Source organism: Folsomia candida, unplaced genomic scaffold (assembly GCF_002217175.1).
Source record: "Folsomia candida strain VU population unplaced genomic scaffold, ASM221717v1 Fcan01_Sc005, whole genome shotgun sequence".
NCBI lineage: Eukaryota > Metazoa > Arthropoda > Collembola > Entomobryomorpha > Isotomidae > Folsomia > Folsomia candida.
Window position 1 is genome coordinate 4533076 of NW_019091197.1, and position 15392 is coordinate 4548467.

The following is a 15392-nucleotide window of genomic DNA, read 5'->3' on the forward strand; positions in this document are numbered from 1 at the left end:
AAGGTCAACAGTCACAGGTCACCAAAATTTCACCTGATAACCCCCAACAAGTGGGGTATTATTCGAAAGGTCTCACAAATATCTACCTTCCAGAATATATAACACTTGGGGTCTGTGGCCTCACCAGTAGACCCTGAGAATTATATAATGTGTGGTACATATGACGGATTTATGGCTTTGGCACACCCCGTACTGGGGCCCGTCCTTGGACGGGCTTTTACTCCAGTGGCTAATAATTCAATGGGTAACTAAATAGCTCATTTACTACTACAGACAATTTAGGACCGAAAAATTACTTTTAGATTGCATACTTATCCTTCAACTACGTTTAAGCTCTACGGTTCGAAATTCAGTAGATCTTGAAGAACAAAATACACACATGTTACAAATACTATTTTATACTACAAATAATATTACATATCTATTTAATATGCACAATCAAATGTAATACCCCACTTCATACAAACATAACCTAAATAATCATCAATTTTCCCACTAACTTGTTATTTGTACCATTCTTTGACCTGTCATACTTGACATATTAAACCGACCTAAAAATAAACCTGGATAAAATAGTTGCAAACTTTTGCACACGACTTTATTGTTTCGATAATGCATATTTAAGTGCATATGTGCATGTTAACCAGGCATGATTCGTATGGTCGGACCAGCAGACAGATCCATGTACCATTTAATATTTCCCTTGCAATCCAGTGATTCACGTGCAAGTCCACTTCAGAACCTACACAACATTTAATCTTGACACCGGTTTCAGTTACACTGAACATGCAACTAAATATTCGTGGTATTGCCATCAGGGGTACGTGGCGTACACCCAATGCCTCTGGGCTGGGCTGTTACGTGTATTTATCAACAACCATAGGTACACACTAACCCGAATTTTAATTTGATTGATTGATTAATAATTCCTTTTCTGAAGTAGTTTTGCACCCAGTTTTGCTTGACGAGGGGTATAAAAAGACACAACTTTCACCGACTTTTCATCAGTCGCAGCCACAATTTTTCCTATTTACTTCATACCAACTTTAATTGAAATGGAGTCCGCAAAACTTTTCATTTTCGCCATTCTTGTAGTCTCCGCCCTCGGAGGGATTGTCCCCCACAGAGCTGTAGTCCCAATTAATGATGGGTACATAGATATACTAAAGTTTACAATGAAAAGTTTACATAAACTTATAACGTTTTAATGAATTTCCTTCCAGAAAGTACTTGTTGGAAACGAGGGTAACTTTGACTGGAATTCTTACCGTCAAAGTAACTGCTGAATCGACAGGTTGGCTTGGGTGGGGGATTTCTCCAACCGGTGAGATGGCTGGGTCGGACATGATCATCGGGGGATTTAATGCGGATACGGGCGAAGCCTATATTGGGGTGAGTGAATAAAAACCTTGTTAATACTATAGTAGGCATTGCATATTCTTAACCTCTTTCGGACTACTAATTTTTAAATACAATTTCCCTTCGGTACGATTTTTAAAAAAATACCTGATAGCAACCAATTAAAATTTCTTATCACTTTGCAAAACTCGAGTTTTTGACCAAAAACACGAAAACTCCACTTTTTAACATTGGTCGGTATAGGGAAAATTCCAAAATTTTGGGTGAAAAATATCGAAAAAAAATCCACTTTTCACCATCGAGTTTTCCAGAAAATATCGAAGAAATATTCTTTTTTAAAAGAAATTTTGGTGTCAAGGAAATTTCTGCAGTACACACATGACTTACGACCTAAGTCCAAAGTATTTCTCAAATCTACTCTTACGGATATGAAATTGGCTATGCACATTTTCTTCTAGGATCGCTTCTCATCAGGTCACGGACTTCCAGCTTTGGACACGATTCAAAACGTAGAGCTTATTTCTGCCTCTGAAAATGCTACCCACACCGTTCTTGAGTTCTCTCGAGCTGTTGATACGGGAGATGTTGAGCAAGATCTGAAAGTAGAGGTAAGCATTTATGTGGCCAGGTGTTTATTTTTGAATACTTAGAGTACATTTCAATATTTAACGGTTACTTGTACTTTTTATACAGAACGCAGTCCAATACATCGTCTGGGCAGCCGGAGAAACTGACGACTTGGCCTATCATGGACAAGTGAATCGTGGTGCAATTGAACTAAATTTGATGGACGGTTAAAAACATATATTGTTGACGGCTATTCTAAATGTGAATAATAAAACGACTTAAGCTAATCAAAACATGCACTTGTGTATGTGTATATATTAATTAAGTTGATAATGTTTCAGGCATGTATGTTTCCTGTCTTTGCACTCCATGCTACATCGTCCTAGTACATATATTTTCATAAGGGTATGCCCCTTCAATGCCCTTCATACTCAAATATTCACAAAGTTTTGGGAGGTTACCACAAATCATAAATAAATGGCATAACCAAGTTATATAAAAGCACCGAAATTTTTGAACAACATTTTAAATAATTTTACCCCGGTTTGCACTATAGAAATATATTTGCCATGAAATATTCCCTTCCCGGAGTTTCTGGCACGTTTTTAAGGACATGGGGTTCGTCGTCAGTGACCATTTTCAGCCCGAGTCAGGGCTTATGGAACCATCATGTCCGTCCGTCCGTCCGTCTGTCCGGCACGATAGAGCCAAAACGGCCGAACCGATTGACTTGAAATTTTTACCATATGCATATTGGACAAAGTTAGGAAACGAGTTCGAAGATGGGCGAAATCGGTCAAGTGGTTGACCAGTGGGGGTCATCGGAGTGGGTGGGGTATTATGCACCAAAATTTCAAAATTGTCGTAGAAGGCTGAAATTGGGCACAGAGGTTGCTAATGGCTCCTACTAGATAAAAATGACTTCAAGTTGGAAAAATTTTCATCTCGAGTGACCCTATGGGGTGACCCATACCGATTTTAAAAAATCGTCATAACAAGCTGACATTTGGTAGGGAGCATAGCTCGCAATGGACCATGGTCCACTGGACCAAAATGGTCCATCATGGACCATGGACCACAAAAAATTGGTCCATCGATGGACCATGGACCATTTTTTAGGTGGTCCATCGATGGACCATGGACCATGGACCAATTTTCAAGTGGTCCATCGATGGACCATGGACCATGGACCATTTTTCAAGTGGTCCATCGATGGACCATGGACCAATTTTCAAGTGGTCCATCGATGGACCATGGACCATGGACCATTTTTTCAAGTGGTCCATCGATGGACCATGGACCATGGACCATTTTTTCAAGTGGTCCATCGATGGACCATGGACCATGGACCATTTTTCAAGTGGTCCATCGATGGACCATGGACCATGGACCATTTTTCAGATGGTCCATCGATGGACCATGGACCATGGACCATTTGTGATGGACCATGGACCATGGACCAATTTATTGGGAGCTATGGTAGGGAGGTTGCTAATGGGTCTTAATAGAAGAATATGACATGAAATTGGTAAAATTCTTATCTGGAGCGACCTATGGGATGCCCCATACCGATTTTTAGAAATTACTTTAAAAACATTAAATCCGGCACGGTCATACCTAGTGGCTTCCCATGAAAGGATATGAAGCTAAAAGTGAGCAAATTTTAACCAGAGTGACCCTGGAGGGTGACCCATACAACTTTTATAGTTGTTATTTCCATCTGAAATTTGGTACGAAGGCTAAAAACCATTTCTTGGTAGCACATATAGCTTTAGAAGTTCAAAATGGAAATATTACGTCGGTCAATTCGGAGAAAAATTTAGAAACAGGTAGAACTCAAGGAGTCAGGGACTCTGTCCCTGACTCGGGCTATATGGAGTCTGCACTGTAGGTTTTTCTTATAAAATTTTGTTGTAAAGCTTGGGAGGTCTTGCGTTTACCATTTTTTGACCTCTTGGCCGCATCTGGCATGGACGTGGAGCAACATTTTACAAAAATAAATTCAATCTTTTTTTTTACTTTCAAGTGATCAATATGATGGTTTTTTTCTTATGGTACGTATTTGAGGTTGACATTTTCGGATTCTCCATACTATTTTATGTAAGTCTAAACAAATGTATATATGGACAATTCATACATCGGATCCATATTCATGGATCCGAGAAAACTAGAACAGAATATTATGTTGATATTCATAATTATTATTCCCGTATTTGATTCCCCTGTATGCATGTATGTGAGACATAATGTTAGAAATATTGTAAAAACTGACTGCATATCATTCATACATATGTACATACCAGCCATGCATTTAATTACATGAATTTAACAAACAATGCATTGGCATTTGAGTAATGATCAACTTTGTTGGTACAGCACATGTATGTATGTATACTGTAGCTTACTTGTCCTCATTAACTTTTAAGTTTCGATTTAGTGTGATAACTTGTGTTGGGTTCAAATACGTAAATAATTAGGACTAAAACAAAGATTTACTTAAAATTTTTAAGAATTGCATGGAAATTTGAAAATATTTAATTAAAACATCTCATCTATTAAGAATGAGATTTAATCCATGCATGGCAATCATCACAATTGTGTGAAATGGTGTTTTAACTTGTTAATGATGGGGTCGAAGCGGGTAGCGACGAATTTTTCATTAAAAATCAAAAGAATTGCATGTTTTCCTAATGATTACCCGCCCCCCAAATTATTACAAGGTTAGTTATGCTTTGTGTGATAATTCAATAAATACTGATACGCTGATGGAATAGGATAAACAATTATATGCAAATGAATGCGTAAGTTCTGCAGATGTGTCGGATGGGACACGAAGTAGAGATTGCGTATGAAAAAGTTTTTGGGACATGTAGATTCACATAACTATTCGGACACAAGAAATCAACACTGGTTCACACATTTTCAGAACAGGCCTAATGAGGTTTCAAGACAGAAGAACATTATGGTCGTTTTTTAGCAGTAAGATTACCAAATCAATGTAATTTGGACCGAGTCACGAGGACGCCTTTCCAGCATGATTTGCATTTCCTATTCATGATAATGTCATGTTCTGAATTTCTTAAAATCACGATATTACTATTTTCATGGAAAGCCCCATTATGCATTTAAAGAAAGAATCACGATAATTGTGTTGTATTCAGACCGAAATACATGTAATTATCATGAATTCAATACATCTTTGAGATTGGATGACAAATGATGGGACTTTCCATGCAATAAAGCGAGATTCATGACAATTTTGTTATATTTCGGTCTCAGTGCCAATAAAACATTGGATCACAAAACCGGTGGTCATTATGAACATGGATCTCAAGTCAAACTTTTATCTGATTCTACTTAAACTCTTCTTTGTGGAATCTGCAATAAATGGCTCAGTTTCGGATAATCCAAACGACGTCCATTTCTACCTGCATCCTTATCCAGAGTAGGTACATAGCATTCATTTCAATACCACTAAACCATTTTTCTAGGTCGAAATTAATCTGTTGCAGGAACCCTGAACAAACAATTGAACTCCTCCCATGGGACAAAAAAACCTTGAAAAGGTTTGAGTTTAGAAGCAGGAACAAAACGTTATTTTTAATTCATGGCTTCATCTCTAATTCCCAAACACATATGCCAGTCACACTTAGGAATGGTGAGACTTTCAATCTCATAATTTTATTTGTGGTGGTGAATACTAGTAAAATTTTTACATACACTTAACATGCCGCACAGAATATCTTTGCTCTGGACTAAACTACAACGTAATCACCGTAGATTGGGGGCTCCTATCGCTTCCAGCAGAATCTCCGCTAACAATACCCGTCATTTTAAAATCCTTCCCTGTCGTAGTTCAAAACATTCCAAGAGTTTCCAAACGCATCGCTAAGTTCATTGAGTTTTTAGTTGATCAAGATTTTTCCACCCTTCAGCAAATCCATCTTGTGGGGCATAGTCTCGGTTGCCATGTAGCAGGTCAGGTTGGTCACAGAATTCAAATAATTCGGCCAGGGCAGAAGTTGGGGCGCATTTCAGGATTGGATCCTTCCGGTCCAAGTTTTCAGCATCTTCCGCTTGACCTAATTTTGGATGAGAGTGATGCTTCCTTTGTGGATGTTTATCACACCAACACAGGAATACTTGGATACCTCGGAATAATGGGACATGTAGATTTTTACCGTGGGTATACAAAAAATTAACAATGATAAAGAACTCAATGCATTTGAGATCTCTTTTTAGCTAATGGTGGTCGACTACAGCCAGGCTGTTTTGGGGAATCCAGTAAGCATACCTGTTTAAAAGTTTAGTTTTCATTCACAATTCACTCATCACTATTTCTGACTCAAGATTTCATTCACATTCAGTCAGTTTCTTTCAAATTCATTTCGTTTCACTTCATCAGACTTCATTTCTTACTTCGTCCCATGTATTAAGCATAGGGTGAAAAATGAAATGAGTGAAGAATCCTTTCATTCACAGTCATTCATCTGAAATGACGGAATCCTTCACTCATTTTCATTCAAATCACAGGAAATTCATTTTCATTCACTATTATTCTCTATCATAATTAGTAGCATGAATGAAAGTGAACAGGCATGCCAGTAAGTATTTAAAAATAATTTACTTGAATCTATTAAAGTAGAAATTATTCAAAATTAAACAGTTTGCAGCCACAACATTGCTGTGGAAGTGTTTGCCGTCACAATAAACCAAGTTGTAAATGCCTGCAAGTGTAAGCACTTTAAGGATTGGGGGCTAAGGATTTATTGCCCTTGCGATGATGAAAATCTCGACATACGGGCAGGTGAATTAATTCCGACTAATGGGTATGATGATTGTAATCACTTTTGCTGGAATAGTTTGCCAGTTTGTATTTATGCAACTTTTAATTTTCAGAACTGAAGGACAATATTTCTTTACAACCTCGCCCAGCATCCGGCTTTGCGTACCCTTTGAATTCAATTGTTAATTGGAAGATTATGAAGGATATTAAAACACATTTGCGTGTATTACATATTCTCGGTGAATTTTATTAATTACGCAAAACAGTGTAGCTGCATAACAAAGTTACGTAAAAGTCATAATAATAAGATTAACCTAAACTTTGTGTTTTTGTTAAATTCATGTAATTAAATACATGGCTGGTATGTAATAATCCAATACAATCCATATCCATTGGATTGGATCTCAAATGGATTGGATAATTTGGATATCCATTTCACCTCTAACACTTTTATCCACGAATTATTAAATATTTATTTCATTTTAATCTTCACCTACTAATGACCCATAATGCGACATTAGTTATATTTAGAGATTTTCAGGGGTAATTTTTTGGCTTGAAAAATGGGGCAAACTGAATTTTCTAGTCGTTTACATGAATTGAATACGATTATCATGAAAATTTGATTTTGACAAAACTTTAACTTCCAAATAAAGAAAATATTTATATATTAAAAACCCCAAAACATGTATTAAAATATTTATATTTAGAAAAATGCTCAAATATGTATGAAAATAAGTATAGGTACGATAAGTTATCGTCGATAACCCTAAAATATGGAAAATATGGAAAACTATGTTTGAATTTTTGAGATCACGCTTCGATAGGATGTCAGTGTACGAAGTTTTAAGACGATCTGATTTGATATGAAAAAGTTAGAAATACATGCATATCCGCCCTCTGCTATGTTACATACGCACCTCAAATATGTATGAGGGAATCAAAATTAACTTACAATGCACATGTCAGACATGTTTCTCACGGATCTTCTTGAAACCGGCACCGGCACTAAAAATTCAAGTAACTAACAAACAAAAGTTGGTGTGGCACTTGAGCACTTCTGAATTCACGGCGCTACGAAGGTTTTAAGTTGGCAAAAACGCGCATTTTCACCATACGAAACTATACAGATTTCACCACTGCGATTTTTTCCTACACTTCCCTTCACTAGGTCATCGGTTTTCGCCTTCCAAGCAAAACTGAATTTATTAATTTCTCAACCAACTTCTAATCCGATTTTTTATCTTTGGCTTTTAAAAAGTTTTTTAACACTTTTTCATATTCAAAATATCCACCCATAAATTTAATTAACTATTTATCAGTGGAACTTTTAAAAAAATGGTTTATTTGATCCGATTTTTTATTTCTTTCACATTTCGTGCTTTTATTAGTACTTAAATTTCATACGTAGCTTTCCAGGGCGCATAAACTTTTTGTTGTCCGTAGTTTCTCTTAAGGGGGTGATGCAGGGATGAGCATTTTTTCAAAAAAAAATTTTAAAAAATTAAAAGTTCGGGAATTGCATGCAATTTTCCCATGAATTTGGTTGTCAACCACATATTAGAAATGAAATAAATAAATCTTATCTTGGTCTTCATCTCTGAAGATGAGGAATAAAGTTGGACGATTGACAAGATCCGTCAACTGGATGACCAGTGGGGGCCATATGGGTCGTGTGAAGCCCGTGGTGCAGAATATTATCATTTGTAAAATTTGGTTGACAACCAAATTCATGGGAAAATTGCATGCAATTCCCGAACTTTTAATTTTTTAATTTTTTTGAAAAAATGCTCATCCCTGCATCACCCCTTTAAGAGAAACCACGGACAACAAAAAGTTAATGCGCCCTGGTAGCTTTCAATTAAGTATAAGCTCTACGGTTCCAAATTCACTAGATTTTGAAGAGCGAAATACACTCATTTTACAAGTATTTACAACTATATACCTACATGCACCGTCAATTTACCTACTAACTTGTTATTTGTATCACTTCTTCCACTTGTCATAATTGACATACATATTATCCCGACCTAAAAATAAACCTGGATAAAATAGTTGCGAATTTGCACATGACTTCATTGTTTCGACAATACATAAGTACATACATATGTACATGTTGAGCAGGCATGATTCGTATTCTCGGACCACCAGACAGATCCATGTACCATTTAATATTTCCCTTGCAATTTAGTGGTTCACGTGAAAGTCCACTTCAGACCCTACACAATATTGAATGTTGACAAGGATTCCAGCCACAAATAAATATTTGTGGCGTGTTATAAATGGTACGTGCCATGCACCCCATGCCTATAAGTTCTGCTATGTTTATATTTATCAACAACCAAAGGGAAACACTAACCCGAATTTTAATTTGATTGATGGATGAATACTAATTCCCCTTTTGAAGTAGTTTTGCACCCAGTTTTGTTTGACGAGGGGTATAAAAAGGCCATAACTTTCACCGATTCTTCATCAGTCGCCGCCACACTTTTTCCCATTTACTTCATACCAACTTTAATTGAAATGGAGTCCACAAAACTTTTCGTTTTCGCCACTCTTTTAGTCTCCGCCCTCGGAGGGATTGTCCCCCGCAGAGCTGTTGTCCCAATTAACGACGGGTACACCAAAGTTTACAATTGAACGTTTAAATAACCTTGTAGTCATTAATTAAATTTCTTTCCAGAAAGTACTTGTTGGAAACGAGGGTAACTTTGACTGGAATTCTTACCGTCAAAGTAACTGTTGAATCGAAAGGGTGGGTTGGATGGGGAATTTCTCCAACTGGTGAGATGGCTGGGTCGGACATGGTCATCGGGGGATTTAATGCGGACACGGGCGAAGCCTATATCGGGGTGAGTAAATAAAAAGTTTGTTAATAGTAGGCATTGCACAGTCTTAAGATTTGGTCCAAGTAAGCCGAAATATATCATTCATTTTGAGTACATGCACGATTTCATGGTAGACTTAGAAAACACTAAATATTTCTTAAATCTACTCTTACGGATATGAAATTGGCTATGCACATTTTCTTCCAGGATCGCTTCGCATCAGGTCACGGCGTTCCAGCTTTGGACACGATTCAAAACGTAGAGCTTATTTCTGCCTCTGAAAATGCTACCCACACCATTCTTGAGTTCTCTCGAGCTGTTGATACGGGGGATGTTGACCAAGATCTTAGAGTAGAGGTGAGTATGTGAATATCACCAGGTGTTTAACTTTCGAATACTTTGAGTACATGTACATATTTGACTATAAATAATTTTTTATACAGAACGCAATTCAACATATCGTCTGGGCAGCGGGTGAAACTGACGATTTGGCCTATCATGGGCAAGTGGATCGTGGCCACATTCATATAAATTTGATGGACGGCTGAAAACAATTATTGTTCATGGCTATTCTAAATGCGAATAATAAAACGAATTACGCTAATCAAAATATGATTTGTGTATGGATATATTTTAGTTAAATTAGCATTGCTACGCAGTAGCATAGAAAATATAACAAACTTCTGGATTGGATAAAATTTGAAAATGTAAGTTAAATGGAACTAAAATATTAAAATGGACAGTCGAATGTGGGAGATAACTTATTTTGACGCTATTTAAGAAGATGTTTGAAGACTGTTTAAATGCGACGATATTTAAATGTCATGAAAAGTGTCCTGCTTATGCATGCATGCATGGGTTAATATATGTATCTACTTCTCACTAAATATGCATCTATCCCGGAAATAGGACTCCTCATAAGTAAATCGGATATACATATGTAGGTTATCAAGTATTTATACGCAATCAAAAAATCTAACTAGTGGCGCGGACAGGTATGCAAAATACAATTTGTACTCGGTAGGATATATTTATGTAATTATAAATTTATCATGAAGAACTGATTACAAATCACTGATATGGAAAGTATGTACATATTTACGTGTATTCAGTTTTTATTCGGTTGCTTGTTTACGTGAATAAACCATTTTTATTGTACATAAGTAAGTACATACCTCCATTTAACTATGCCCTAGATAATCTAATTTACTAACTTAATAGTTTAAAGTCCAATTTTGAACGAGGTAAGTATTAAAGTTCACATCACCATCATAATGAATCCGTCTACGAATTCTAACACGCACTAAGAAAAATATATAAGCATAAAACGAACCCAGGTCGACGTATTGTTAGATCGCCTAACAATTAGCCACTTTTCTACAGCAAATATGCAAATGCAACTTGCAATGCACACTAAAAAGGCATAAAACAATGTAATTAGATGCGATCCAACAATAAATTCCAACTCTGCCGGCATAATAGATCCAAACCTACGCATGGTGAGTAACTGTACGCGATGTGCCGCATTTTGAAACCTATGCAACCAATTGTTCTCCCAAACTTGCATAAATCCAAACTCATTCGCAATACTTTGTACCCGCACCATTTCTTTGAAGTATGGCACCTTAAATGCACCCACAAAATATGAAATTTCACCAACATTGATCGAGTAGCATCTCTCAATGGCAGAAGGCCCAGATATATTTTTTAATAAAATATCTGTCATCAAGTTAAATAAAAGAAGTTCAATTTGTTGCTTAGAATGTTCCAAGTCCTCCAAAATTCCAACTATGCTAGAATTTAGGCTGGTCAGGACAATATGTGTGCTTATGTAGTTTATGTACCATAGCCACGGATCTGGATTAGCGTCAACAATGTCCACGACCTTGTTGATTTTCCCAAGCACGCCAAACTTGTCAAAGTTGGATCGTATAAGGTGGCTCTGATTAACTAAATAATTACATCTGACTCTACCAAGACACCAAATTTTATACGAATCATTTACAAACTGCCCGACATTTTCGTACGTAGGAATAACCTCGGGTACAATGAGCTTGCTTGTGAATAGCGTTTCGTACATGGTGGTTACTATAAAATACATAATTACAAAGGGAACATTTTTTACATGAAGTATTTTATGGGTTTGTAGAAATAAAGTAGATGTTACAAAAAGGACTTGATTCAGTAGAGCAGCAGATCCATTGTCATTTAGGAATACAATTGTTACCATGGTTACGCACGACAATGCCAATAGAAACCATACACTTGGTTCGAAAGGACTTATCCAAACGGTCCATTGTTGAGGGAGGCGGTGTTCAATTCTGCAATATATTAAGGTCGGCCTCCATTCCAAAGATCTAGTTTGGTATGCCTCATAAGATTCCATTCTGAAGTTTAAATGTATTATAGGTGAATTCCGACGCGAGACACGTGAATCTTGAAATTGGGTCGTAAAATTTAGAGCACTCTGTAGGAACGTTATTCGAGACGATGTTATGGGACAAGCTATCTTCCCAGATGGATCTGGTGAGAAATAAATAGATACGTATATACAGAGGTATTTACACAATTATATGTAAATATGTTTGTGTGAGCTACATATGCAAATTTAAGTATTTTCAGACAAGTTAAAGTTAGCGAGCGACATGATAACTTTTTATCGAAAATGACCATCAAATTTAAAACTGATCATTAACCGTAACTGTAAATAGTATAGGGGTAGTAAAGGTTAACGATTATGTGGATTATAATCCATTATTTTTAAAATAATCCTCAAAACCATCGTCAAAATAATCGTCACAATCATTAATCATGGAATAGATTATAATCGGGTTTAATAGTTAGCCTTGACTACCCCTTATTATTAATGAAGTATGAGCACTTACGTACCTATGTCTGGATCATTAAACCAAATTGGAAGACGGCCAGACAAAAATTGGGTTAACATTCCCAGTCGAGGAAAATCGCTAAGAAAGGTTATTACAGAATAATCTTCCCAAATTTTGACCATTTTTGCACCAGTTTCATCTCTTCTGAGAAAATAATACGCTTTTGGTTGAATTGAGTAAATCTCTAATAAAACGGTGCAAGGAGCAGCCTCCAACTCGGGATGCACTCTATAATCCAAGTATCCTCGAATTATGATAAAAACAGTTTCCAGACGCCAAATTTGGTTGGAGAACGTATCCCAGAACTCTGATTCAAGTGTGGCTTGGAACTGGGTTTCGAAGTAAAAAATAATATTGCACCAAGATTGATGTTTCTGATGGAGATTTGACCTTTTCCACAAATCAGGTCCATCCGGCCAGTTATTTTCTGGCCACCGAGTGTATACGAACCATGAAACATTTAGCCATGCCAGGCGACGATGAATTCCCCCAATTTGATTTAACCCTCCAGGATGTGCTCCAATCTGATGGGAATGCATGGTGCACGACAGTGAAGTAATTTGATCACTCCGTCGCCCTAGTTCGTACGCCAATTCCCTCAAATATGGAACACTGTTAGGTAGCAGCATAGCAAAGATCAGAAACTTCTGCATCGCTCAAATTGTAATTGTTTGTCTGCCAATTACTATAAGACACGCAATTTTGATGAAAGATCGTCTGGATAGAACTTCATACGCCGGTATTTCGGTGTCATGAAAAGTACCCTTTCCCATCCAAGGTTACATACAAATACTTCTAACATACATGAGTATGTATATGTGTATACATACATACATAGATATGTGTACATGCACACATAAATATGTACATACCATATATCTAGATACATGTCATTAAAGTTGGACATGCACGCATCATACACGTCACACACTACATAAATATGCATGATTCTGGAATTCGCTTAAATACCAGAATTAGAGATCCTCATCAGCAAATTGGATATTAAGTTTTTCATCAAGTATTTATGTTTGCAATACATATTCGAAGGATATAACTAATGATACAGAAAACAAAAAATACAATGATGTAGTAATCAATAGGATATATGTATATATGTAATTATAAATTCCTGATTATACGTTTTGCGGCATATGCCATATGGTATGCATATGTGCTTATGCTGTGCATACATATTTAATAAGGGCTTATTTATTCGTTTAGTCTGTTCCAGGAATATTTGTTTAATTTTTAATTTATTTGTATATTTTTAATTTTTGTACGAAAATTTGAAAGAGTGGAATCGATTTTTAGGCATTTTTCTTAGTGAGGAAAATACCTAGCAACGAAAAAAATTACTTAGTATGCATTTACCCCACCCCAAAAAAGTGACCATCTGCGATATCTCAGTCATTTCTCAACCGATTTTGATGAAATTTTGCACAGATCATTGTTACGGAATTTAGAAGCGATCTGCAATTCGACTTAGCGAATTTTTGATTTTTACACGAGTTATGAGCAAAAATATACCCCTGGAAACGTATTTTCATTTATAGTTAATTAATGGCATATCAGAATGAAAAATGAATTGCACAAATTTTAGAGTAAATTTTTGTGCAAATTTTAAAGGTAGTATGATTAAAATCTGTTCATAAATGACAAAGTTTTTCCTATAAGAGGTGAAAAAATTGGTTAAAGCTTAAGAGGTGGTAAAAAATAAACGCCATTGACAACAACCAATGCATATATAAATATACAAATGCAGAAAAAATTTCCAATAAAAAAACTTCAACCGTTTAAATTTCGACTCTATATTCCAAAGTATGTCAGCTTATCAGACCTTGGTCCTTTGGACTTTAGTCCTGCAGGACATAAGAGGAACTTATTAGGGAGGCAAATACCTAGCATTTAAACAAAAATAAGTATGCATCCCCCTCCAATAATAATCGATTTATCAGCCATTTTTCACCAGATTTTGAAACAAATTTACACAGATCAGTCACATGTAATTAAAAAATAATGCGTAATTCTACTTACAAGTAGTCAATTTTTAGAGTTCTACATATTCGAGTTATGTGGCAAAATATTTCCAAACCAAACATCCAAAATTGAATTTCGGGCATGCGTGGTGTTTATAGTTATTATTTAAATAACTCAATTACAAGTATTAAATAAACAAGCCCCCAAAAAAGGGAAGTCTTAGTGAGGCTGGGTGAATCTATCAATATTAAATAAAATTTTCGGAACAGCATTTGCATCACCACTCTTTAAACTATCTATTTGCACATTAGTTTTTATAACATGGATCAGTGTATGGGCTCCTGTTGACTTCATTTGAAATCTTTAGTTCAATTAATTTAATTGTAATAATTTGTTAATAATTAATTAAGTCCGCCCTGATGACGATTACGAGATCGAAAGCTTAACACCATTAAAAAACAATAAAGTTTTTTTCTTATTTGTATATCTATAATGTCTGTAAACAATAATTCTAGCAGCAATTAATTCAGCTAGGATAAGATAGTTTGGAGAGTGATGATGCTAATGCTGATCCGAAAATTTTATTTAATATTGATAGAGGCACCCAGCCTCACTAAGACTTCCCTTTTTTGGGGGCTTGTTTATAACTTTTAAGTATACTTCAGATGCCTAAAAATATCACGGAAACATCTATCTATCCGTCAGTCCAATCATGACAGTAACTCTTATTAACTCCAGCTTTGCATTTAAGGCCCAAAAATGTTTCAAAATCCGGTTTGCACAAGGTAAATAGTTTTTTTTAACCCATATTGCATTCAGACTGTGAATATGTTTAGTCCGAGCTAATAAGGAAAATTCCCATGTGCTAACACAGGCGATTGCGATAAATTCGACTAAACATTCATAAATATGTATATGTACTTAACAAGGCATTTTTCATAATATATTCGTGTAGAAATATCGGATCAGCTAAATGTCTAAATAGAT

At 36.0% G+C, this 15392-nt stretch overlaps 3 protein-coding genes across 4 annotated transcripts; all 3 read left to right on the forward strand.

Moving 5' to 3' along the window:
- Positions 1-989: 989 nt before the first annotated feature.
- LOC110850056 (DBH-like monooxygenase protein 2 homolog) lies at positions 990-2223 on the forward strand. The gene is made up of 4 exons (XM_022097541.2): positions 990-1150; positions 1224-1392; positions 1818-1967; positions 2053-2223. Exons 1-4 carry the CDS (start codon positions 1056-1058, stop codon positions 2155-2157), a joined length of 519 nt encoding a protein of 172 aa, XP_021953233.1. The 5' UTR covers positions 990-1055; the 3' UTR covers positions 2158-2223.
- A 2995-nt stretch (positions 2224-5218) lies between these two features.
- LOC110850087 (inactive pancreatic lipase-related protein 1) lies at positions 5219-7031 on the forward strand. 2 transcript variants are annotated; one of them, XM_035852478.1, is made up of 6 exons: positions 5219-5375; positions 5439-5584; positions 5665-6108; positions 6169-6210; positions 6593-6755; positions 6826-7031. In XM_035852478.1, the coding sequence occupies exons 1-6, from the start codon at positions 5314-5316 to the stop codon at positions 6896-6898; spliced, it is 930 nt and encodes a 309-aa protein (XP_035708371.1). In that variant the 5' UTR covers positions 5219-5313; the 3' UTR covers positions 6899-7031. The 2 variants fall into 2 exon arrangements, with proteins under 2 accessions (XP_035708371.1, XP_021953263.2); XM_022097571.2 differs by having other exon boundaries at positions 5238-5371.
- A 2053-nt stretch (positions 7032-9084) lies between these two features.
- On the forward strand, positions 9085-10302 carry LOC110850281 (DBH-like monooxygenase protein 2 homolog). Its single transcript, XM_035852117.1, has 4 exons — positions 9085-9330; positions 9396-9564; positions 9748-9897; positions 9984-10302. Exons 1-4 carry the CDS (start codon positions 9095-9097, stop codon positions 10086-10088), a joined length of 660 nt encoding a protein of 219 aa, XP_035708010.1. The 5' UTR covers positions 9085-9094; the 3' UTR covers positions 10089-10302.
- The last annotated feature ends 5090 nt before the right edge of the window (positions 10303-15392 follow it).

Coding starts and splice junctions, on each gene's coding strand:
- LOC110850281 (XM_035852117.1), top strand. CDS start 9,095: ATGAATACTAATTCCCCTTTTGAAGTAGTTTTGCACCCAGTTTTGTTT. Junction 9,331..9,395: donor GTTGTCCCAATTAACGACGG/GTACACCAAAGT, acceptor ATTTCTTTCCAG/AAAGTACTTGTTGGAAACGA. Junction 9,565..9,747: donor CGGGCGAAGCCTATATCGGG/GTGAGTAAATAA, acceptor ATTTTCTTCCAG/GATCGCTTCGCATCAGGTCA.
- LOC110850087 (XM_022097571.2), top strand. CDS start 5,244: ATGAACATGGATCTCAAGTCAAACTTTTATCTGATTCTACTTAAACTC. Junction 5,585..5,664: donor GCCAGTCACACTTAGGAATG/GTGAGACTTTCA, acceptor CATGCCGCACAG/AATATCTTTGCTCTGGACTA. Junction 6,756..6,825: donor GAATTAATTCCGACTAATGG/GTATGATGATTG, acceptor TTTAATTTTCAG/AACTGAAGGACAATATTTCT.
- LOC110850056 (XM_022097541.2), top strand. CDS start 1,056: ATGGAGTCCGCAAAACTTTTCATTTTCGCCATTCTTGTAGTCTCCGCC. Junction 1,393..1,817: donor CGGGCGAAGCCTATATTGGG/GTGAGTGAATAA, acceptor ATTTTCTTCTAG/GATCGCTTCTCATCAGGTCA. Junction 1,968..2,052: donor AGCAAGATCTGAAAGTAGAG/GTAAGCATTTAT, acceptor CTTTTTATACAG/AACGCAGTCCAATACATCGT.